Raw genomic sequence first — 25,840 nt, 5'->3', positions numbered from 1 at the left:
GTTCTGATCCAAATTACTCTGTGTTGATTCAGAGCTTTGGTTTGCCAGTTCCAAGGTGACTTGCATCTTGCAAGCAGGCTGTCATTATGAAGAGAAGCTTTTTGCAAGAATGAGAGAGAACGATGGTTGAGATTCCGGCATTTTTGGGCCCGTTCACTTCATGTATCCCACTCGAATTGAATTTTGGGTTGCGTTTTACGTTCATTAACCAAAACTCGAGTGTGAAACTCGAGTAATAACTCTGATTTCAGAGTTTGGCACACCACTCGTTTTTCCATTACTGCAGTGTGCTTCTACAGTGTTTTCATGTGCTTGAACAGTGCAGATTCCTGATTTCTTCCCGTTGCTGCCTCGTTCCTGCCTCCCCAGTGCATATTTCTCTATGCTTTTTGCCCGCTGGACCCTGGTTCCTGCCTCCCCCTTCTAATTTCACTCTGAAAAAAGCTATTGTCTGCAGATTTTTAGAGTGAAAATTGACTCTCTCCATTGGGGGAAGGTTACTCGAATCGGTTACTTTGTCGATCCGCAGCGAAAAAAGGTAAACCTCTCCCCTATTTCCACCATTTTTGCTTCGATTTCTTGTTGCATGCCCAACCCTAGAAGTGTTCCCCGCCCCTGCCCTTGAATCTTCATCACGGATACCATTCATCCGCCTCGATGCAACCGGCAAACTCCATTGGCCGTCTTATTGCGTCGATGTAGAGTCAAACGGAAGAATCTTGCATCTACTGGTTATCTTCCGTTGAGAGGTTACCATCGGCGGTTCCGGTGTCAAGCCGTCGTACGCGCTGCCTCACGATCGCGTTTGGGGGTTTTGATAGACGATAAGCCTTTGTCCTCAACTGGTTCCAACCGGGTATGATATTTCACAACTACTAATCTCCTATATACCATTATTTGTTCTGGATTTGTCATGATCGCACCGTAGTTCTTCTTCGTTTTCACTGATTTGATGCTGAGATATTGGTTGTCGTTTGCATTGTGATGGAAACGTGAGACATATTCCTTGTCGTTTGTATTGTGATGCTAATGTGTAGTGAGACCACTGTTGTCGTTCGCAGTCACGATGTTCTCTTACTTGTTGTCGTATTGCCTCAACTGTTGTCGTTTGTCCCTGTGGCTATTGCATCCCCTGTTCTCGTATTGCCTTGGCTGTTGTCGTTTTTACCTTAGCTTGTTTATTCCCCTGTTGTCGTATTGTCTATCCTATTGCCGTTTTACCTTAGATTATTGCCTACCCTGTTGTCGTATTGGCTGTCCTGTGGCCATTTTTACCTTTAGCTTATTGCCTCCCTTGTTGTCGTATTGTCTCTCCTGTTGCCATTTATACATAAGCTTATTACCTACCCTGTTGTCGTATTGGCTGTCCTATGGCCGTTTTTACCTTAGATTATTGCCTCCCTTGCTATCGTATTGGCTTTCCTGTTGCCGTTTATATCTTAGCTTATTACCTGCCTCCCCTGTTGTCGTATACTATCTCCACTGCCGTTTATACCTTAGCTTATGGCATCCCCTATTGTCGTATATTCTCTCCATTACCGTTTTTACCTTAGGTTATGGCATCTCCTATTGTTGTACTGGCTCTGCTGTTGCCGTTTTTACCTTAGCTTATGGCATCTCCCATTGTTGTACTTGCTGTGCTGTTGCCGTTTTTACCTAGCTTATTGCCTCCCCCTGTGGATGTATTGGCTCTGCTGTTGCTGTTTTTACCTTAGCTTATGGACTCTCTTATTGTTGTATTGGCTATCCTGTTGCCGTTTTTACATTAGCTTATTGCCTCCCCTGTGGATCTACTGCCTCTGCTGTTAGTGTATTGACTCCCCTATGGTTGTATCGCACATGACCGCTTAACAAACAGGTAATGTTGGCAATGATGAAATTGGTTCAAAAATTAGAACACTCGTCGTAGTGGCGTCCTGTAGGCAATGTGACAGTTAGTTATCGCTTCATTGGAATTTATCGAGTGCCTCTGAAGCATGGCAGCTACGTCACTCCTGCTTATAAGGATGATGCTCCGAGTGTTGTTGCGATTTCTCAGCTACAAAATTTCTGAGCCAGTAATAACATTGCCTCACTTGTTACATGTATAAACCAGGTAATAGTACGTTGGTTAATGGCAGTGATGTTCGAAAAATGTTCGGAGCCATTTATAACTGTGTCTAGTCGTTAGATTGTTTCAAATATCTGACTCACGCGTACGGCCATTCTTCTTGTGCGTCGTTACGCTTCTTTCTTTCCTATTTTTAGATGCCGAGAGGGAAACCCGACGATGAAGCCACTCTACACTGGACTGAAAGGCAGAAAGAGGAGTTGCTTATGCGACTCGCTGCCTACAATCGTGATGCCAACGGTCGAAAACCGGATTCTAAAACATGGGAGGATTGGGCGCAACATCTTCAACAGTTCTTTAAGGATCAAGTCACCCCTGCCAAAGTGCAGCAGATGAAAGTCCGACTCAAAGCCAAGTTTGACCATGAGCTTACATTACGCAATAACACAGGACTTGGCTGGGACCCTGTTACCGGTGCTGTGACATGCACTGATGAATATTGGGAAGATTTTGCCAAGGTAAACGTCTAAACAATTATTGTTCTATGGGTAGTCAATTCTTGCAATATTTTGCCAAGGTCATTTTGTTTGCTCATTCATATGCAGAACAAGAAATGGGCAAAATCGGCAAAGAATCAGCCTCTTAAAAATTGGGACTTGTACTATGAGGCCTTTGGTGGTACGAGGGCAAGTGGGGCATTTGAGAAGGGATTGGATAATCCAACGAACATAGATGAGGGTCCAGTACACATCTCCGACGAAGAAAGGGCGACATCTGATGAGGGTGGCAGCGAAGATGGTTTCATTGCCTCCATGCGGGCCGGTTTGAACAATGCAGCTAGAGGTCTCAACATTGCGTCGTCCTCGAAAGCGATCGGCAAGAAACCAGCCAAGTCCTCACATAAGGTAATATGTGACCCTGTAGCGAGGGATTTAATCGGCAAGCTTGTCTCTTCTATTGAAAGCAAGCGTAGTAGTCGCACTAAAAGCTCTAGTGCGAATCAAGCTGCGCCTATTGTCGATCTCCAGGACCAATGCCAGGGCATAGTTAGGGAAATGGCGCTTGATGATGAAACCGCAATAATGTTTTTGGAGGCTATTGCTTGGTATCCAAATATGCAGAAGCTGTTCGTGGGAATGAGTGATACTCAACGTAACTTCTTCGTGACAAGAACAATCAGTATGTCTAGGACTCAATCACATGGACCTTTCTCAAACCCCCATGCCTCTACGGGGACACAGTTTATGCCGCCACAATTTCCCAACTTCATGTCACAACCCAGCAGCTATATGCAACCGGCTCCCTTCTATGGCCAACAACCCACCAACAATATGCCACGGCCCCCAAACTTTGGGGGACAACAACCTGTCCCACCATTTCCTACAAATCCCCAAAACTACAATCCCCAACAACCGGCTGCGTATAATCCCCAAACACCATACTACATGCCTCACTTTCCGCCGCAACCGGGACACTTTGGTGGCGATGGCAGTCCAGACCAGCATTGAGTTCCATAAAATATTGTTTTTACCATTGTCTGTATTCATACGATTGAACATCATTTCTCATTTTTAGATTTCAACATAGTATTTGAGTAGACTTTGCTAATTATGTTTACTACGGCCCTGCTGGTGTTGTATTGATTATGGTTATTGAGTTGCATTGCGCAGAACAATATTTATTGATGTACTATGTGTAGTCACCTTTACTTGCGGATCAAATGACCATTTCATATATATTCGTTTGTTATCCTTTCATTATGCATGTCTCGCAGGTAGCAATGTGGAATGCAGGTCCCTCAAACCACGTTCCTGAAAATGATGATAGTGACGACTCAGATGACGATTATGAGATTGCGGCAGTAGCAGTAGTTTTGTGGTATTACTACACATACATGGAAAGACCCCTGCCTCAACCAAAGCATACATCCGCACTCACAGGTATAATGCGTGTTCAATACCTACTTGATGGACATGAGGACGTTATTAGGTCGAAGATTAGAATGGGAAGTGATTGTTTCAAGCGTCTTAGTACGTTACTTGAGCTTAAAGGGCTTTTAAGACCGACTAGGAATATGAATGTGCACGAGCAACTTTTTATTTTTCTATACATTGTATGTCAAAGTTCAAACAACAGGGAGTCACAAGATCAATGGCAGCATTCGGGTGCTACCATTTCAAAGTACTTCCACGCTGTTTTGAAGGCGTTGTATGAGCTCCGTTTTAACTTCCTTACACCACCAAACTTCGACATTATCGATCCTGTCGTAGCCGCGCGTGGAAACAAGTATCTGCCATGGTTCCAGGTATTTTTTCTAAACTAATTACTCTTTAAGATAAATATGTAGAATTGCGTTGTTGTGTATGGTAATTAGTTACTACGTAGAATTGTGTTGGCGCTCTGGATGGTACTCACGTACCATGTGTTCCACCCGCTGCAAATGCTGAGGTATGGAGAAATCGGAAGGGGTTCTTCTCTCAAAATGTATTAGGAGTCTGTTCGTTCGACATGAGGTTCACATACATGTTAGCTGGATGGGAGGGCTCTGCTCATGATGCACGTGTGCTTGCATCCGCAACAGAAACGAGGGAAAAAAATTTCCCTACTCCACCAGAAGGTATGTGTAAGCTTGATCTTTCATTACTTTTCGAAAACTACACGTTTGTGCTTCCATGTGGAACTAATACATTCACGTAATATATTCTAACGCACACAACAGGTAAATATTACCTCGTCGACTCTGGGTACGCAAACAATGATTGTTTCTTGGCACCGTACCGAGGGAGCACTTACCACCTTCAAGAGTATCGGGCAAGGAGGGGTCGGCCCCAAACTCAGCGTGAGCTATTCAATTACACTCATTCTTCCCTCAGAAACTGTATCGAGCGCACATTCGGCGTCTGGAAAGCCAGGTTTCGTATTCTTAAGTGCATTAATAACTACCCGATACAGACACAAATAGATATTCCACTTGTTTGTGCTATTCTACACAACTTCATACATATGTACAACCACAACGATGATCTACTAACCCAATACATGAGAGACGCCATTCCGGTAGCAGAAATTGATCCACTCAACACAGAGCAAGATGTGAATCAAAATCACAATCCTGATCGGGGAAGCCAACAACATCAAAACCGTCCACACCGACGACAAATGCACATTTTAAGGGATGAAATAGCTAATAGTATGTGGGCTGCATATGAGAACAACCGGCGTTGATAGATTAGTTTTTCTGTATTACTTGGTTGAGAACAACCGGCGTTGATAGATTAGTTTTTCTGTATTACTTGGTTGCCTTTATAATTGCCCTCCCCAGATTGTTATATATATATATGTTATATATATATATATACATTTATATATATATATATTCTTATGAAGAACAGAAATGCATGCCAATGTGGGAAATGCACCATGTTCACGTTTTTTACATAACAGAAATGCATGCCAATGTTGAAATTAATTAGAGTTTGGCATTTGTGCAAGTGAACACAAAACTCAAGTTTCAAAAGTTAAATAGTCAACACCTAAACACTAAACTCCAAATTTCAAATTACACTCAACTTTTTTGAAACTCGAATCTAGTTTTTTAACTCGAATCATAAAATTTGAGTTAGTGAAGTGAACGGGCCCAAATGAGATTCCAATTTTAATTCGTTGGACATAGGAAATTCTGCTCGAGTCTCGAGAGACAAGGCCTAAGTTGTGCTGTGCAAAACTCTTTTTTTTATTATTTTTTTATTATTGTTTTATTTTTGTATTATTGTTGTTATCCTTTCCTTGGAAAGGAAAGAAAGTGACATAACTCCTCCAATTCCCAGGACTCAACTTTGAAATTAGTAGCATCATCTGAAGACTAAATTTGGGACAACATTTTCAACCTCAATCCAACTGCAAGCAGCTTCTTTCCAAATCGTCTCGTCTCTTGTCAGCTCCCTTACTGCCTTAACATCATCCCAATTTCCATAAGACGCGCATATGTTGGAAATAACAATGTACGCATAACCCTTGTCACCCTCAAACTCTATCACTTTCGCAGCTGCAATCTTTGCAACCTCCAAATCTTTACAACCTACGCAAGCGCCCAGCAAAGCTCTCCAAACCAACGCAGAAGCCCCAAAACCTAGCTCATATATCAACTTCTCTGCCTTCCTTAACTCCCCTTTCTGTCCCATTAGCCGGATCATACAACGACAGTGTTCAACGGTTGGTTCAATCCCATAATCCTTGATCATTAATTCAAAATACCGAAATGCGGTTTCTAATGGTATTTGATTATGTGAACACGCTGATAAAACATTAAGAAATGTGATTTCGTCAGGTTTTACACCCCCCTCCATCTGTAGCTGCTCAAAAAGGTCGATCACTCTTGAAAATTTTCCGTTGTGAGCAAAGCCAGAGACCATGGCATTCCAAGTGACCAAATTCCTTTCTTTTAGTGCTTGGAAAATTGATTCCGCATTCTTTACCTCCCCACATTTCGAGTACATATCAATTAGGGCGCTTCCCACAACAACTGACGCATCCAAACCGCCTTTTATTGCACAGCAATGGATCAGCATTCCCCATGTTACTGCTGAAAGGCCTGCAACTCCACTTAAAATGCTTGAAAAAGTAAACTGCTCCATTTCAATGTTCTTTGAGTGCATTTTACATAAGATATCCAGAGCTCCTCTGGCTTGGTTCCTGTTTACATATCCCGTTATGATAGAATTCCATGAAGATGAATTCGGGTTTGGCATATTTGACAAAATCTTGATTGCTTCTCCCATCTCTCCAAACTGAGCAAAGCCACTAATCAGCTCATTATATGAGATTGTATCGGGGTTTGGCATCTGCTCTAAAAACCAAACTGCTGGTTTTAAGCATCCATTTCTTGCGCACGCTGCGATTGCTGAGTTCCATGAAATCAGGTCCTTATCAACCATCTCATCGAACATATGGATTGCCTCTTCAACAGACCCACATTTCCCATACATGTCGATCAAGCAGTTTGAAACAACAACGCTACTTTCTACGCCTAATTTCACAACCTCCGAGTGAATAGACCGCCCTAGCCGCAAGAAGCTTAGCCGGCCACAAGCGGCCAAAGCAGCCGTCAAGGAATACGAGTCTGCGGAAATATCAGACCTTTCAAGCTGGAGAAACGCGAACAATGCTTTACGCGAGTGACCGCAGCGCAAGAACCCGGAAATCATAGAGTTCCAAGAGACAACACTTGGTTGAGACATATCAACAAGCACTTTGTGGGCATCATCTGGCGAAGGACCTCCCACGTAGAAACGAATCAGGGCAGTTGAAATAGCGACATCGGAGGAGAACCCAGATCGTAGAATGTAGCCATGAAGCTGATAAGAAAATAAATCAGAGCGGAGGTTGGTTGAAGCTCGCAGGAGGTGGAGCAAAGCGTACACACTTGGTTTGGCGCTCCGCCATGACTCACGAGCTTCCCTCTGGAGATGGGCAGTTGCGGTTCTACTTTTGTTGTGGTTGGAAACATCGGAGGTAAAGCATTTTCGAAAACATGTACGAGGCTGCTTCTGTTGTAGTTGCAGGTGCCTGAGGATACTCTTGAGAGGAGATCTTTGCATGGATTTGCAAATAAATCTCCGTAATATCACACCGCCTTGACGTTTAGTTTACTGCCAATAAAAAAGTTGATTTTTTTTAATCGTTTTTGTTTCAAGAAAGGGTTATTAACACTCTGAATTTTTACAAATTGCGCTATAAATTTTTTTGATTTCTGACAATTTTGATCCCTAACGTTAAAATTGACAAAAAATTTCTGAAATTTAACAGGAAAAATCATGTTTTAATAGTTAGATAATTTTCCATAAGTCACAATGCATCAACTCGTCGTACACAAACTTCATGGTTGGTGCTTTTGTGTTTCTTAAGTGGGAGAGAAATATAATTAAAAATAGGCTTTTGCCATGGTTCCTCTAGTAGGATCATAATTTCCCTGTAGTATAGAAAAGTGAAAAAGTATAAAGAGGTTAATAACTCAAAATCATCTTAACATTTTCTTATAAACAATATAAAGTTAAGAATGAAGTATATAGTGCTAAAATATTCCCGTTTGGTTGGTGGATTCTAGATTATGATCCGAAGTCATGTGCAAGAATTTATGTTTGGATTCACAAAGTCATGCATTGGGTTAGAATGAGGTCTAGATTATGATCCGGAGTCATGTGCAAGAATCTATGTTTGGATTCACAAAGTCATGCATTGGGTTAAAATGAGGATTTGAGTTCCCAGTCACTTTTTGGGTCCTAATTCAAAATCAGGTCCTCCCCTGATTTAGCCCAAAAAAGAACCGTTGCACAGTGAACGACACTGTTCCCTCGAGTAATGACCCCTACCCAGCTCGACCGACTTTGCCAGAGAACCACCCTGCCTTCTTCCTCATTGAACAAATACAAAAAACCTTCATCTGTGTTTGGTGTTCTGCCGGCGGTGTCGTTCATCTCGTCCTCAGAGTTGAATGCTGTAACGGTATGTGATCTTCACATTATTCACATCTGTATGGTAATATCATCAGATCGATTGGGATATTTTGTGGGTGATTTTCAGGAAGGCATGGCAGTAGTACCACCCGATACTGCCAATGAAATTAGGGATTAGGGTTTCTGTTAATGGAGTTGCTATCAGTAGAATATAGGGCTTTTGTGAATGAAATTTGTAGCAATAGCTGATAGCACGAAATTTTTCAAGTTTTTGTCAATTTTTTTTCGCAGCCCAGTACTTCTTGGCGTTTATGTGCTATGTAAAAGTGAGTGAGTGAGTGTTAAATTTTACTGCTTTGCATTATGTTGACAGATGCTTTGATAATATACTGTAATACTTTGATTCTGTATACTTTGTGTAAACAATCTGAGGTAAGAACAACCGTTCTAGGAAACAGAAATGAGAAAGAATATGAGATAATTATCTCATTTGTATGATTCTGTAATACTTTTGTGTAAAGAATTTGAGGTAGGAAAAAATGTTCATAGAAATTTTTGTCTGTGTTGGTTTTGCTCTTCAAGGATCTATCTCTTGAAGGTTTGATGTTCATTGCAGTGGTGCCTTTGTTTTCTTTAGATTACTAATAACTAATGCCTGCCTTTGTTTTCTTTAGATTACTAATAACTAATGCCTCACGCATAGCTGAAACAGAATCTGCTCAATAATACCAGTATCCAAAATAACATTTAAGTCTAAGGTTAGCAAAGTGATGTTCATAAGGGGAAAAGTACTAGACTAGACTTGAGATTAACCAACACCTGATTTAAGAAGAGTGAAATGAGAATTACATCAGCACTGAGACCTGTCTTTCTTGCATCCCTCTTCCGACATATAATTCAGTCTATGTGATAAGAACAAATATTTCTTGGCTTTGCTTCTACCTTAAAAAATGCTTACATTCGTAGATTATCAGAGGAAACAAAGTTGATACAGAGGAAAATAATAGAGTATGAATAAGAATATGACTATTGTATGGAGTGAGTTCTAAAATTGGTGATTGATTTTTTCTCTAATGTATTGCTTTGCTTCCAGAGTTTTTTTTTTTTTTTTTTTTTTTTTTTTCCTGTTTTGGCTTGTATGGTGCGGTGGCTGCTTGTATCTCATGTTGTTGCTTGTGATGTTTTATGGTGGTTCTCTTTGCAAACTGTTCTTGTAAGTCCTGCCCTGTTATATGCACGCATTGTCTTCCTTTTGGTTGTCATATGCGTTTGTAGATGCTTAGGAAAAACGCGGATGAGAGGCCGTTATATTAGAGCACCGCTGCAGAAGCGTTTCTACTTGAGCGTCTGTCCGAATACCATGGCGCAAACCACGTGAAGCAACTGGAATCTCGTGACTACAACCAATGGGCTATTCAGATGGCCACTTTTTTTTATGACTACGTACCAGACGGTGAGCGGCTGAGGGAGAAACGCCACTGACTTGGTAAGGTTTACGTAGCTTACATAATGTTGCAAAACCATACAAGAGTTGGTTGGGATCCTATCAGTAAAAGTTTCACATGCTCGGAGAATCTGCAAAAAGATCTTTGCAAGGTAATATGTGTGATTCATTAGTCGCCTCTTCATTCATAAAAATGCAAGTGATTAACTTTGGTAAGTAAGTGAAAGGAAAGTTAACATTTTTTATTGTTTTGCTAGAGGAACCGTGAAGCAAACACACTGTTCAGTCACGGTTGAAAGCTGAATGAGATGTTCTTGACCACCATTTTCACCAGTCGAGTTGTTGCTTCTGGTGCAGGTGCATATCACCCTGCCGCGGAATAAGAGCCATTGGACGGTGCACCCTCCAATGAGGTTGGCGCTGGGGATGAAGAACCACAACACAATCAAAATGCTCCCTACCAAAACAGTGATGATGAAGAGGTTCGTATTGAGTTTGGCCACTGCGTGGAACGCGTTGGAATGTGAAATAAGACCAATGTCGCCTCTTCTTCACGAGTGATCTGCAAGAAACAGGGAAGGGGCCGCAAATCAGCTGACAGTATGCGGGAGGATCTACTTGACATGGTTAGGGACATGCGTGATGATTTGTGAGGAGATATTCGTTCAAGCAAAGAGAGCCTGTCGAATAACAACACCGTCAATGGACCAAGTGAAGTGAGTTCATATCATCGTCGTTGGTGTAAATGGGAATTGATCCGCTTACGCAAGCCCATGCGTATGAAAAAATAATGGCTTCTGCTGCATGGCATCCAGTTTGGGGCACGCTCGATGATCCGATGAGGAGGGCATTCTTAAATGACTTCGTTGAAGTGCCACAAACTCCATTGGTTTACTAGGTTCCTAATCCTTATAGTCAGCCTCCGCAAAACTTCTCTCAAGTGCCAAATTCGTACAATCAGCCGCCAAACCACTTTGGACAGCAAACACAATCCTTCAATCAGCCGCCAAACCTATATAACCAGCCACCTAATCCATACAACCACCCCCCAAATCCATTTACCCGTCCATCAACTCCGTAAATGTAATGGAAGATTGTTCTTCTTTTACATTTAAGTCACCTTAGATGGTCAATTTTCCCCATATATTTTACCACAGATTAGTCTTTTTTTACATTTGAGTTTGTTTTAAATGTACTGTGATGTATAATGCTTTATTTGACAACGGATTAGTGTAGCAAACTATCATTTAAGTGTTTGATATGTGTTATTAGACATCGAGTTACCAAACTCTGTATTTGTGTTTTCATTATCGCACAAGACTCTATTTGTGTTTTACATGTACTATGACTCTGTATAACTCATTATTTATGCAATGGAATTTTGTCTCTTCTTCCCCCATTTTTTTTTTTTTTTTGTTTCTGAAAGAAATTATTTAAAGTTAGTTTATAAACCTAAAATAGTTAGAATATAATGGATTGATGTGCATTTTCCCCCTTGCCATTTATTGTATATGATCATTTTTCTGCATTAATAAATTTCACAAACGTTAAGTAAACATGGAGTCATTTTCTCCTTGCCATTTATTCTGTCTAATCATAATCATCCATTTACACGATTCTCAATCTCGATTTTTCTTTCTATAAAATAAATAAATTATGCAAAATGGATTGTAGTTATTAGGTGGAGTATAAAAGGATGCTCTATCGTCCAAAACATAAACTAAATATAGCCCACTGCCCTTTAGAAAGAAATTGCTACCAAAAAAGAAAAATCCAGACAGAGATGATGTAATCTAGGGGTTGAAAAAAAAAAAAAAAAAAAAAAAAAAAAAAAACCTAGAAGGGAGGGATAGAGAGACAATCTAGGCTATGTTGTTTGTCATCAAAGTTTAGGAGGAGAGATCGAAAAAATTTAGCTAGCAAGGGAGAGAGAAAGAAAGAGAGAAAAGAGAGAAAAACGACGTTCATGAGAAGGTAATCTAAAATGTTTTGTTCCTTAAAAGAGTCAAAAAGTTGAAAAGGAAAAAGGCAAATTAAAGAGGCTGGTTGATATCTAAAAAAAAGCTACACCATTTTTTTCTTTTACAAGGAAAACGTTACACCATCAACCATTTGACGAGAAGATGAAAAAGAAAGAAGATGATTCATCAGTAGTTATTGTTTACATTTGACAAAATCATCACTTTCGCAATCATCAATCCTGGATTGGGTTGAGAGGAAAACAACAACAACAGCAGCAGCAGCAGCAGCAGCAGCAGCAGCAGCAGCAACAAGGAACAACAACAAGTTGTGCAGGTTGAAGGTGGGGGAAAGAATGAAGAGGGATCGCGTAATAGAAGATGTGACCATAATCGGAGGGTTAATTGGAGTTCAGTTTGTGTATGCAGGCAATTCCGTATTGCTTAGTCATCTCATGTCTCTTGGCCTTAACCCTTTCACCATTATCATCTTCTCTACTTTTGCCACTTTCCTCATTCTCTCCCCCATCGCTCTCTATTTTGAGAGGTATTTTTCTCTTTCTTTCATCAATATTTCTTTTATATATATATATATTGTTTTTCGTCTCATCTCTATTCTCTATTCTCCACTCTCTAAATCATTATGCACAATTGCACATGCATTGTTTCCTTCACAGGAGTAAATGGCCCAAGAAATTCAGCTTCAAGCTCATCATTCAGCTTGTCCTCATATCCTCTGGAGGGTACAATTTTCATTTTGTTTTTCCATTGAAATTTACATGTATGACTTTATATAGAACATTAACAACCATTATTAAAACAAATCTCATATCTATATAATATATATATATATATATAGTTCCTTTTTGGTGCTTATAATTTAATTGTATATTGGGTTGGAAGAATTTACAAAGAGGAGTATAAAGAGCCTTTGATGCCCTGCAAGAGAGGCATAGCAATCATTGGTTGTTTATTTTGCAGAGTAACTCTGTTCCAGTCTCTATTGCTGAAGGGAATCAAGCTAACTTCACCAGCAATGGCAACAGCAATGCCGAACCTCGCTCCGGGCCTTATTTTTGTAATTGCGTGGACCTTAAGGTGACGTTACGACGTTATGTTACCTTGTCTTTGAAGATGATTTAATTGGTGTCATGACTGATCACCAGACAAAAAATGGTGGGCAGATTAGAGAAAGTGAAACTGAGTTGCAAATACAGCAAAGTGAAGATAGTGGGGACAATGGTGTGCGTGGGAGGGGCTTTGACAATGAGCATAATGCACAGCGCTACAACTGCAACAACCGCAACCAGCCTCATCACATCCACTCCCCCAACAACTCATGATGTTTTCTTCGATAAACACAAGTTCATCGGCTGCTTATATCTCCTCGCTGCTGTCTTCGTTTTGTCCACAAATGTTGTTTTGCAGGTATTTAGTATCCAAGCTTCCTCTTTGTGTTTTTGTTTTTGTGTTTTCTTCCTTTATATATTTATGTATGTACAGGCCGCAACGTTGGGGGAATTTCCAGCACCAATGTCGTTGTGCGCCATAACATCTTTGATCGGCATGTTTGTCACGGCGGCTGTGCAATTTCTCCAAGACCACCGGGTGGAGACCGGTTGGCCACTTCTCAGCATTTCCGACTTGATTGGATTCTCTCTCCTGGCAAGTTCCTATACTAATATGAAAGCCTTTCATTACAATGCATTTGAAAAAGAATGAATGAATGAAAATGCATATGCAGGGAGGGACAGTAAGCGGAGCATGCGTGAGCTTCAACGGATGGGCCATGAAGAAAAGAGGGCCGGTTTTGGTCTCCATGTTTAGTCCCATTGGCACTCTCTGCTCCGTCCTCCTCTCTCTTTTCACTCTTGGAGATGCCATTAGTCTCGGAAGGTACTTGCCTTTTTTTTTTTTTTTTTTTTTTTTTTTTTTCCTTTTTTTTTTTTTTTTTTTTTTTTTTTTTCTCCTATTGATTGTTGTTTTGTTTTGAGCTACTGGGGAAAGCAATTTTAGTTCCAGTGTAATTGCTCCTTATCTTGTCCATCAGCAATCCAAATTGTTGAAGAAGAAAAGAAGTTACGAGTTTTGATGATAACATTATAATCCATGTTTGGTAATTGTGCTATTAATTCCCCTTATGTCGCACGCGCAGCCTTGCGGGCATGTTCCTCATGTTTACGGGGCTGTATTTCGTGCTATGGGCAAAAGGCAAAGAGGGTAACAATGGCAGCGACGACGACGGTGATGGCGATGGCGATGGCTTTGCAAGTGAGTTCGACACAGAGAAGCCTCTCTTAAGTTGATATGTATGATATTTCACCTCATGAGTCATGATACAATGTTTGTTTAGTTTTGCTTCTCAACTTCTTCTTTTGTTTTGTTTTTTTTTTTTTTGGGCAGAAAAATGATGGTGTGGGTCCACCCTTAAGGGCTGTTTTCTTTTTTCCATGGACTGCTCCTAAACCATAGGGATGAGATGAGGTTTGCTAATCATTTGCAGTTTTTCTTGTTGCCATCGGAAACAAGAATATGGAGTTGACCAAGAGAAGTGAGGGTAGGAGTACTTGAGGAAATTTTGGAATGCTTATTGTGTTATTTGCACAAAATGTTGCTAACGTGTCGATAGGAACAATCCTCTTTACCAATCAACTGTTTTAGGCTTCTTCTACACCATAACCATGTCTAGGTTTCTAACTTCTTCTTCAAGGATCAGTATAGTGTAACCTTTGCAATTGCAGTTACTTTTTCTTCCTGTTTTCATTATGACATCTCTTGAATTTTGTCACTCCCTCTTTTTTGGTTGCCAATTTGGTGGCAGTGATTGTGAGCACCGCCTCAATTACTTATGATAGATTTTTAAGGCATCGCCTAACTTCCCACACGTGGACTTGAGTTCATGAATGCGTTTTTAGTTTAATGGATTAGCGATGAAAGGGGGAATTAGTTGGTAAAATTGGCGGGTAATGTATAGTAACACACAACACATTCACTTGTTTACGTGTTTAATAATTTGATTATAATTGTTTATGCAGAAACGTGGTTGTAAATGTTGGGGGCAAGTATTCCACCACAATCCACGATCTTATTTACGAGCGCAAATTTATATATTCACAATAATATCGATGTATATATTTTCCTCAGTTTTCGTTAGTTATCGTCTGTAGTTTCTAAAAATAGAAAAATAAATTATCAAAAAAATTACAACTGTAAGGTATATTTATGTAATTATCCCATAAATGCTAATTTGTTTTTTTATGACAATGCAAAATCTATGTTCACTTGGCTCAAACTCTTATGATTTTAACCCTTTTATCCAATATCATTCTCTCTAACAACACTACATTCTTCCAAGTAGAAGAACAATTTTCTACATCGTACAAAAAGAACGTTTGCAAAACCTTTTTTTTTTTTTTGCGGCTCCATTTTATTCAAGAGACCAAAAAAAAAAAAAAAAAAAAAAAAAAAAAAAAAAAAAAACTTTGCTTAATATGTTTTCTGAGCATAATTGGATACAAACTATCAAACGTCTTTCCGCAAATGCATATTAACTCGTGAATCAAAGGCAGAAATATTCTCTCGTGACATCCATTTCTTCAAAAAAAGCTTTTCTATTGAGGAAAATTTTATATTGGTATCTTATATTTTAACATAATTTTCTTTTAATATCTTGTGTTTTTAATAATTTTAAAGTGGTACATCGATGTTTTAAAAAATTATTTTTTAGTATTTTAAGGTTACTTTTTGGAATATAAAATGTTAAAGGTACCTTTCTAATTAATTAACCAAAAACTAAATAATAAATTTAGAAAAAATCTAAATAGTTTTTCAAATATTTAAAAATTAAAATTAAAAATAATTCATTAAATTAAAAATAATTTTCAGAATTTTATTGAAATTTTTTAATTTTTAGTAAGTAATAAGAATGATAAATTTAACATTTTACATCTAAAAAAGACCTCAAAGTATTAAAAAATATTTTTTTAAAACGACAAGATAATAATTTAAAATTATTAAAAACATACGATATTAAAAAATAATTATATTAAAACACAAAATTCTAATATGAAATTTTCCTTTTCTATTTCTATTGTAATAAAATAACAATCATGTTATTTATTTGTTTATTCATCTTCGTTTTCTATTCGGTGTTTAAAGTACGGCGAAGGAAATGGGCCAACAGCAAGCCCAAAATGGGGCCGACCCGGTTGCTTATCCAGAGTTAGGGGAGAGGACCACCGACCACCCAAACCCAAAAATAAATAAATAAATAAAACTCAAAGTCGTAGCCAAGTAATCATAGGAAAATAAATAAATAAACTATAATTCACCCCTGAAGGCAGTAGCAGTAGCACCCCTGAAGGCCGAAACAAACTCAGTTCGGCCCCGTTTATTTCGTTGATTTGAGTTTAGAATTCGAGTTTTTTTATAGTAAAAAGCTCTCACAAATAATCACATCTAACTTTTTTACTACAGTAAAAAGCTCTCACATAAAGTCACATCTCAACTCGAATTAAAAACTCGAATCAGCGAACTAAACGGGTTCGTTAATTTAAATTTTATTATAATAAAAAATTTTCACATAAAATTATATTTTAATTTAAATTAAAATTTTAAAAATAAACGTTTAGTTCATAAATTAAAATTATTATTTTTTATTTACGTGTATTTTTTATAAAAAAAAATACTATAATGAATCATAAATAATAATTCAAATAAGAGAACCAATATAAATACTAAACATCCTCTAACGAGAGCTCTGATGAAAGCTCTCTCTCTCTCTCTCATTTCTTTGACCTTGACAAAGCCAAGCAAGCGCGTGCTATTTAATTTCTTATTTCCTATTCAACAAAAAAAGAAAAAAAAAAGTTTATAGTAAACACGAGAATTTGGGAATGAGAAATTGTGTAAATAAGGAGGGTCCGGTGGAGTCCAGGTGAGAGTGAAAGAGAGAGCGTGGGCAGGAAAAGTAGGAAGAGAGGAGCTGTTAGAGTTAAGAGCACAGCTTCCCTCGCGCTCAGGTCCGACGCGATTCGCGAGACCCAGATCGTTTCCAGCCTCGATGATCTGAGCCCCATTCCACGCCGGCCACCAGCGAAATCAATCGCCAAATCCCAACTCGTGAAACATGCGCCGAGAAGGTGTGGGGAAGGGAGGTTGCGTCCGTGACAAGGAGTCAGGCGCGAAGTGGCTGCTGAGTGCAGTAGCAGCGGTCAAACTTCAAGGGGAGCTTGCCAATGAGGGCAGAGAATCACATGGAGTATCACAGATTTGTAATGAAAAGGCTTTCTCTAACAAAGCTGCTCTTATGAAATCCATTGGAAAAACAAAATGTAATAAGAAGCTTTGGTCCTATTCTGTGTGAATTTGACTGCTCGTTCTAGTCAAAGAACTTGTTTTTTGAGGGAAGGAAAATAACTTGTTGATCCTGTTATTGGCCGAGAAAATGAAGTTCATAGAATTATTAGATTATGGATTAATTTCAAAAATTTTCTTTTTAACATTTTGTCTCCTTTATATTACAATGAATGATAAAATTATCACGTGTCACTTAATTAGTGAGAATTGAAAGCGTAATTACATTTATACCTTTTTAATCAGATAATTTTTTATTTTATTAAAAAAATTCACCATCTTCATCCCTTATTTTTCTTTTTTTCCTTATTTTATTCCTCATCTTCGTACAATCATAACTCTGCACAAAAACTTCACCTCCACCATCACCATCACCACCACCACTTAGTTCTACTCCACTAGTGAGTTCACCACCACCACCTAGTTCAACTCCGCCAGTGAGTTCACCTCCACCGCTGTCATCCAACCCACCTACGAATTCCCCACCTCCACCATTGCCAAAACCACCCAAAAATTCACCTCCACCACCATCACCAACGGTACCTAAGAGTTCACCCTCGCCCCTGACATCTTCGCCACCGCAAGTTCTCCTTCACCTTAGCCAATTTCTATTTTCCCTGAAGAATCACCTCCTCCATCAGCATCAATACCTTCCAAGAATGCACCCTCACCTCCTAGGATTACTCCTCTCATTCCATCAGGTTCTAATCTAACGGCGGAGATTACGCTGTAGCCTAGCAAATAGGTCATGTTAATTTACTAAATTTTCTTTCTTTAATGCTTGAAAGGGTTGTTGTAGGTTAATTTACGATAATACTCTCCTCATATAGGTCATGTGCCTGACACGTAATGAATTTCGTTACTCATTGTAACAAAAGGAGAAAACTTGTTAACGGAACAAAGTTGGGGAGGAACGGATGTTACTTTTTAAAGTTCGGGGGGCAAAGTGTTAAAATGGTTATAGTTCGGGGGGAATTTTTGAAATTAATTTTTAGATTGTTTGTCGACAAACTAAAAATTACCCAATGTTGAATTGAATCAAAACCAGGTAAAATCACGAGAATTGCAAATATTTACAATAGAAATATCCATAAGGGAAACTCTGTGTAGTGAATCTAGCGATCGAGAAGAAATAAATGTCTTTCTTTTTTTAATTTTCAAATGATTTAAATTATTTTCAAAATTTCCTCAAAATTTATTAATTTTTAGTTAATTAAATAGAATGGCACTAAGATCATTTAATATCTTAAAAATCAGTTTCAGGATGTCAATAAGATATTTTAAAAAATAGTGAGTTATTATTTTAATATTATTAAAAATACAGTACTAAAAAGCATGCCAAAAATGATTTGATTTTATCCCATTTAGTTATTACTCTCTTATATATGTGTGTGACTATTTCAAACCTCATTACTTCACTACCATTATAACAATTATAAGTTCCTTTTCAATTTCCATCCAATTAATCCCTTTAACATGTTATAATAGGAGCTAGCTACAACCTACAAGGTATACATGTTGTGTACTCAAAACCATATTATAATATGAGCTACAACCCTACAACCTTCTTCATAGGTTTGTGGAGTTTGGAGAGTGTGGTTGTGATGCAGGACACGAAATGCGCATGATAACGCTCTATCAAATTCATCAGGTAAGTAGTCGACTGTTACAGTTGGAGTTCATGGAACCACCGACTAATATGCATATGAAAAAGTAATTAACATATAATCTTATTCTTTTTTAATTTAATTTAATTATTTATTCTAAAATCTTAGGATGTCACTCCAAGTCCAGCTAGCTACTTCTCTCACATTCTCACCATAAACAAAATTGGGTTTCGTTTGTAGTTTCAAGTAAAACTGTGAAATTAGACCACTTTCACCAGGTGGATCATTTTCCAGGTAGCACCAGTGTTCACATACAATGGTAGCATTAGTATAGAGTGCAGTTTTCACGTACACTAGTAGTCTTACACTTGTTTTAATCATAATCATAAATTGGATTCAAATCTTCAAAAAAGAAAGGGGGAGAAAAGGGTCTCCCTTAGTTGAAGTTATCTCCAATTCAAAAAGAAAAATACGGAGGAGTTATGGCCTTCCAAAAAATTAAAAAAAAGAAAAGAAAAAAGAGAGTTGTGAAGAGTGAAGAGAAAAAGAAAAGGTGTTTGAGAAAGCAGGGTCAGCTTACTACATACTTCATTAATGCGGCCATACAATGTTGAGATCTGAGATATTACATTTAAAAAATGTATATATTAACAGATCATGTCACGCAATGTGGTGGGTGTGTGTGGCATGAAAACTGAAAAGGGACCAACAAAAGGAGGGCGCTCAATCATTTTAAATACAAAAATCATGTGTTGCAAAACTAACAAATTGCGGGCTCGTTTAGTTCGTTGATTCGAGTTAAAATGTGACTTTATATGAGAGTTTTTTACTGTAATAAAAAAGTTAGATGTGACTGTTTCTGGAGTTTTTTATTGTATCAAAACTCGAATTCTAAACTCGAATCGGTGAAATAAACGAGACATGCATTTTGGTCTTGAAAATAAGCAGCGGCGGAGCTGCATGGGGCTGAGTGGGGGCTACCGCCCCCACTCAATTTTTTTTGAAAAAAATATTATTTTAAAATTTTATACTTAAACCCTAATTAAAATAATATATACCCCCACTAAAATAAATATATTTTTTTTATATATTTCTATTAAAATAACTAACTCGGCCGCTAAAAATTAAGTATAACACTTCCATCATGCTCTAATGTCTACTATACCTATTACCTCCGAGCAATGACTACTATTACCATTCACTATTGCCCTTCCCCTTAAAAAAAAAAGAAAAAAAAAACTATTTATCTTATCTTATCTTATTATTATAATAAGAATAGAATCTGACTTATAATACCCAAGCCGAAGCAATATTTCTAATTGTCAAATTTAGGTCTCATTTATTTCGTTGATTCAAGTTCAAAATTTGAGTTTTACTACAATGAAAAGCTTTCACAAATAATCACATTTAACTTTTTTACTACAGTAAAAAGTTTTTAAATAAAATCACATCTCAACTCGAATTAAAAACTCAAATTAACAAACTGAACAGCCTTACTAATTTATGGAATTCGGATGGTGTGGTAAATAATAATAGTAAAAGTTTTTTTTTTTTTTTTTTCCGAAATGCGCAAAAGGTCTGCATGTTACATGTCCTTAGTCACTCTCAAAGTGTTAGAATCAAACTAATAATATACTTTTTTTGGTTTCTCCATACAAAATACAAGTGTTTTACTTATTACAAATAATATTAAAATAATAAGATTATTGGGTAGTGTGTGTTGTGTGTTTCGGACCGGTGGAGGAATGCTTGTCACCTACTCCTTTTAACTTCCCGATCTCACCATGCTTCCCAAGGGACAAGCTTATTTGCTTTATTTTAGCTTTAGAGATATATATATGCTTTGATCAAGAGAGAGAGAGAGAGAGAGAGAGAGAGAGAGAGCCCAAAAGGGCCAAAACAAAAAATGCTTTGATCTGTGCTTGCTCCTTCCTTCCCTTCTCTCTTCTCATAACTGAGACTCTGTGTAAGTTGTAATCGCATTGATATATGATGGAGAAACACAGATGCAAGCTCTGCCTTCGAAGCTTCTCGAATGGCAGAGCTTTGGGAGGTCACATGAAGGCTCACTTGGCCGGTCTTCCTCTTCCCCCAAAGACTCCCCAACGCCAACAACAAAATCAACAAGAATCCCATGAAGAAGAAGAAGGACTTGAAAAGTCTTACGGGTTGAGAGAGAATCCCAAGAAGAGTTTGAGGTTTGCAGATCCTGAGTTGTCAAGTGGTTGTGGGTCCGTCATTCAGGACAGAGAGAGCGACACCGACTCCAAAACCAAAAACCCAACTCGACCGCGATCCAAGCGTAAGCGTACAACTCGGACAAAGCCGGCCACTTCAACTTCTCCCTGCACTACTCCCACGGTGAGTTCTTCAGTGTCTGATACTTGGCCCGAAGAGGATGTTGCCATTTCTCTCATGATGCTTTCCAGGGATGCTTGGATGGCAGACAATAATATTATTCATGACCACAAATCAGCTATATCTATGTCTACATCTATTATTATAAACAAGAAGAAGAAGAAGCAGAAGAAGAAGAAGAAGAATGGTGTGATTAGAAGGGCGAAGAATCGGTGCGACAAGTGCAGCAAAGTGTTTCGATCTTACCAAGCAATGTGTGGGCATTACAAGATTTGTTGTTATAGGAAATCAGAAGATTGTGATGGTGAGAAGATATTTGAATGCCCGTATTGTGACAAAGTGTTTGGGTCAGGACAGGCTTTGGGTGGTCACAAGAGATCTCACCAGATCACCTCAACAACCAATTCCAATTCAGTAGTCGAAGCAGTCAAGCAGCAGCAGCAACAGCATTTGGGTTTCATAGATCTCAACTTACCAGCTCCCTTCGATGATCAAGACGATTTTAGCGTTCTCTCTGATGCTTGATTGAATTCGTCGTCATCTTTATTAAACATTCTAAATGTTCCTTTTCCGATTTACCAAAAACTGTTTATTGTTTACAGTGGAAAAATCTCACAATTTTTTTTTTTTTTTTTTGCTTTTTTTTTTTATGCGAGTAACAGCACATTAGCATTACTACTCGAAATATGTCGAAAAAGTGTGGTCTTTTTTTTTTTTGTCTGTAGCTGGAAACTCGTCAAAAAGTGTTAAATCGTTCATAGCAAAAACTTCAAAGTGTTAAATTTTAGTAGAAGAAGATTTGCAGGCGGACATTGGGTTTGGTCACGGAAATTGCCAGTTGCAGTGATTGAAGCAAGAGATTTTTCTTTTTTACCCTTTTTTTTTAAAAAAAGTTTTTGGGGATTGGTTGCGGTTGGTCTCTCTGAAAGTACAAAGCGGTCATCAATTTCTTTCTTCTGTTTGTTAGGTTACAGCCAGCTGTTCCTGTAAACATCAAGCACATCTCTTTAAAATCGAACCCATTTATTATTATTATTATTATTATTATTATTTTACCATTTTGCTTTTGTTTGTCCCTTTCGTTCGTTCGTTCCATCTGTCTATCTATCTATAATCTATCTATCAAAAATCAAAGTCCATCAATGCTTAGAGTTGTTGTAGCGTGAAGCATAGAATCAAATGATTTGAGGAGGATCAAGTGTGAAGCAGACAGAAAGGAACAAAGAAAGAAACAAAGTGTTGATTACGGGAATGACAAAAATAACCTCGAAAGAAGCACCTAATTTCAGGTGAGGTTAAGTTCCTCCCTCCTAAGTCCTATCCCCGGCCAGGCCGCAGAAGTAGAAGATCCCAAATTTACACTCACTCCCCGTCTCATTGCTCATATCAATAATAATAATAATAATAATATCTAATCTGATCTGCCTTGGAATCAACGAAGTATCCGGGTAAAAGTAGGAGCTACTTCCCGCATTTCCAATTCTTACCGAAGAATCAGTCAGACTCGTAAATTAAATTAATTCCTCCCATTCTTGTCAAATTAAAAGTCATGCGTATGATAAATAAAATACTATCTTTATGTATGATCATATATGTCTATTAAAAAAAAACATAAACAAATATAATTCTTCATGATAATATTATTTAAAATGACAATCAATTATGATGGAACGATTATATTAACATTAAAAATGACAATCGTTTATTAACGTGTCTTTTAATATTTTTTATATAATTATTCATGTTAAATGTACATCTCATTTATTATTATATGTTTAAAAATGACTTTAAATTTTTAAAATAATAATTATTACGACTCAATATAAAAAAATTACGTTAAGTTTTTAATTGGTTACGATGGGTACATAGACCCGTTACGATGACATATGGGAGACTTGTTCTTCATTTTTAAACCGAAAGACTATAGACAACTCTTATTATTATTATTATTATTGTTAAATGCATATTTAATTTACACAATCATTAAAAACAATTTTCACATAAGAGTAGGGTCAGAAGGTTACTTTTTTTTTTTTTTTGAAAAAAAGGATTTGCATGTGATTTGTTGCTTCCTCATTAGTCATAAGAATAAGATAGATAAGATGTGCTTAAAACCGTGATTGTGATCACTGATCAGGACAGGACACTCTATCTGTCTCATGTCATGTGAAGATTCCCAAGCCCAACTCGCACAAATGTATCTTTCTACGGTTCTACCTTCCTTCACTTGTGTTTTGGTGACCAAAGGGACCAATTATTTATATGTTGTGTTTGCTTTGACCTAACGACTACTTGTGGCACGCCATTGAAAATTGTTAGTCTTTCGCTTTTACACCTTTATTCATTCTTCATTTCTAAATTTACTTTGCTTTAACACTTCACATTACATACTAATACTAGTACTAATTTATAAAAATTGGAGTCGTCATTTATTTTCATCACTCATTTCTCAAACTGTCTATGCCAGGCTTTTACACCTGTTTAAGGGGTAACACTCTTCACAATATTTTTTAATGTAAATTCATTATATTATAAATATAGAATTAAGATATACTCAATTGAAAACCGTTGGATTAGCATATTACAGTTGACTTTCTGTTTATCATGGGACCTCTCCTAGTAATTTTTCTAAGGTCCTCGTCACAAATTTATCTACACTTTCGATCCAACCCTCACCAACCATGTCAGTTTTTCTCCCTTCTTTTGTTTTTTGTTTTTTAATACATGCATCATACTTATATGTGCATATTACAACAAATCACAGTTGAAAACAATCATTGCACGGGCTGCATGATAATTTAATTAAAAAGAAGTATTATATATGTTGGTATGTATAATGTTTGTCACTAATTAAGTTTACTTTAATTATTATTATTTTTTTTTAAAAATACAACACGAGATTGAACCAGCAACCTCACTCAAAACTCCATTATACCCAAATTTTAAAGTGTCATTTGACGAAACGGTGTTAGGCACTTTAATCACTATTCTAGCAAATGTGGAAAGCATTTGTGTTTCATTTATAGGCAGTTTGGTGTCATGCAAATCATAATTTCAACATAACTCAAACTGTGTGGATATATGATTTGCCAATGTATAGTTTTTGTAAGCATGCTCCGGGGGTAGACTGTATAGTCCATGATATATATGTGGCATCATTTTTGTTTTCTTTGGAAAGTTGCTATGAAAACAGAGCGAAACGCGGACAAGGGGACACCAAATGTTATATGCTGTCTGCCAACTCAAACTGCACCTAATTAGTTATTACTATTTTCTGATTTGGAACCTGTACATATCTTGCTTTAAACGAAAAACAAATATGATAAAATAAAGAAAAAAAAAAGCTTCTTTTTTTTAGGAGTTTGTTGGATTTTGTGTTCGATTAACTCTTTACAATTTGATGAAAAAGCTTCAACTTCATCAGATTATACTGTACTTATGTGATTATGTTTGCCATAATACAAATAACTTAACCAAACTTACTAGAATCTTCAATTTAAGGTGTAGAATTCGAATCTACGGGATTACTTTCGATTGGCGAGGGAAAAAGAAAAAGAAAAAGAAAAAGAAAAAGAAAAAGTTTAACATATTAATTTTGGTTGCATTTGTTTGAGTGGTAAAAGAAGGGCCAAAAAGGTATTGTGTGAAGAAACTGACAGTAAAGCATATATTACTTGTGAGAAATGATTATGTGGAGAAAAAGCTTCAATATTCTTGACATTTCAAGACTCGCCTACGGCTGCAGGGAAGGTTGGCGACGTTCATATTGACCTCTTTTACTTCCTAAGCAATGTGATGTTGCCTAAGCCCAACAGTTTGCAGCGAAGTCAACGTTCGCATCTCTGACGGGCCAGTGCCTGATTGAACATACAACCACCAAAAACACTTCCTCAAATTCCAATTAATGACGGACCGCGAGCCTTCCGGTGAGTTTCACACCTCTTATATCTAAATCCACATTAATACCACACATGCTTCTACCCCATATGTCTGTCGCCACTGCAACAAGCAACAAAAATCTTTAGAATAGTTAAAACCTTCATTACAATACTCATGTGAATCTTAAAAGGTGCTCGGCACAATTTTGAGTGGGGATTCTTAGACTGTCTTTTTCTCATATGCGACAAAGAGCTTTTTCATTAGTTTTCCAACTTCATGAGAATTTTTTCTTTAGTTTTCTTTTACTTTATAAGAGCGCTTTGAGAGTCAATTCCTCATTCACTCGTTAATTAACCGTTTTGAGCATATATCATTTTGATCTTCTCACAATGAAGAATATAAATCCATATTGAGCCTTAAAATGGTACTTCAAAAAGAGTTTCCAACCCTTTTCTCCGGCAATAATTTGGTGACAAAGCTTCAACTTCATCATCTTACTCCCTATTTTTGTGATTACGTTTGCCATAATACAAATAGCCAAACCAGCCTTACTCTCATCTTCGATTTAAGCTATAAAATTAGAATCGACTGGATGACTCTGAATTTAGTGAGAAAAACTTTTAACTTACATTAATTTTGGTTACATTGTTTGAGTTGTACCAAAAAGGCGCTAAAGCGATAATTGTGCGAAGAAACTGACAGTAAAGCTAGGAATGACTAGCACTTTTCTTAGTTTA

The 25,840-nt window shown here is 37.5% G+C and overlaps 5 protein-coding genes across 5 annotated transcripts; 3 read left to right on the top strand and 2 right to left on the bottom strand.

Moving 5' to 3' along the window:
• Positions 1–3,830: 3,830 nt before the first annotated feature.
• Positions 3,831–5,275, top strand: LOC112094383 (protein ANTAGONIST OF LIKE HETEROCHROMATIN PROTEIN 1-like). The gene is made up of 3 exons (XM_024175068.1): positions 3,831–4,355; positions 4,436–4,667; positions 4,770–5,275. The coding sequence occupies exons 1-3, from the start codon at positions 3,831–3,833 to the stop codon at positions 5,273–5,275; spliced, it is 1,263 nt and encodes a 420-aa protein (XP_024030836.1).
• A 626-nt stretch (positions 5,276–5,901) lies between these two features.
• Positions 5,902–7,647, bottom strand: LOC21395060 (putative pentatricopeptide repeat-containing protein At5g47460). Its single transcript, XM_010112535.1, has one exon. It carries the CDS (start codon positions 7,645–7,647, stop codon positions 5,902–5,904), a length of 1,746 nt encoding a protein of 581 aa, XP_010110837.1.
• Positions 7,648–11,973: 4,326 nt separating this feature from the next.
• On the top strand, positions 11,974–14,656 carry LOC21395058 (WAT1-related protein At5g47470). The gene is made up of 8 exons (XM_024175059.1): positions 11,974–12,451; positions 12,582–12,647; positions 12,886–13,002; positions 13,089–13,332; positions 13,408–13,569; positions 13,649–13,800; positions 14,060–14,213; positions 14,308–14,656. The coding sequence occupies exons 1-7, from the start codon at positions 12,261–12,263 to the stop codon at positions 14,208–14,210; spliced, it is 1,083 nt and encodes a 360-aa protein (XP_024030827.1). The 5' UTR covers positions 11,974–12,260; the 3' UTR covers positions 14,211–14,213; positions 14,308–14,656.
• Positions 14,657–17,288: 2,632 nt separating this feature from the next.
• Positions 17,289–18,009, bottom strand: LOC112094382 (acanthoscurrin-1-like). Its single transcript, XM_024175067.1, has 3 exons — positions 17,889–18,009; positions 17,617–17,802; positions 17,289–17,332 (listed from the first exon to the last, which is right to left on the bottom strand). Exons 1-3 carry the CDS (start codon positions 18,007–18,009, stop codon positions 17,289–17,291), a joined length of 351 nt encoding a protein of 116 aa, XP_024030835.1.
• Positions 18,010–20,758: 2,749 nt separating this feature from the next.
• On the top strand, positions 20,759–21,834 carry LOC21395057 (zinc finger protein ZAT1). The gene has a single exon (XM_010112532.2). It carries the CDS (start codon positions 20,856–20,858, stop codon positions 21,747–21,749), a length of 894 nt encoding a protein of 297 aa, XP_010110834.2. The 5' UTR covers positions 20,759–20,855; the 3' UTR covers positions 21,750–21,834.
• Positions 21,835–25,840: the final 4,006 nt, after the last annotated feature.

Source organism: Morus notabilis, unplaced genomic scaffold (genome assembly GCF_000414095.1).
Source record: "Morus notabilis unplaced genomic scaffold, ASM41409v2 Scaffold448, whole genome shotgun sequence".
Taxonomy (NCBI): domain Eukaryota; kingdom Viridiplantae; phylum Streptophyta; class Magnoliopsida; order Rosales; family Moraceae; genus Morus; species Morus notabilis.
The sequence above is the reverse complement of the archived record's forward strand: the minus strand, read 5'-3'. Positions and strand labels throughout refer to the sequence as shown.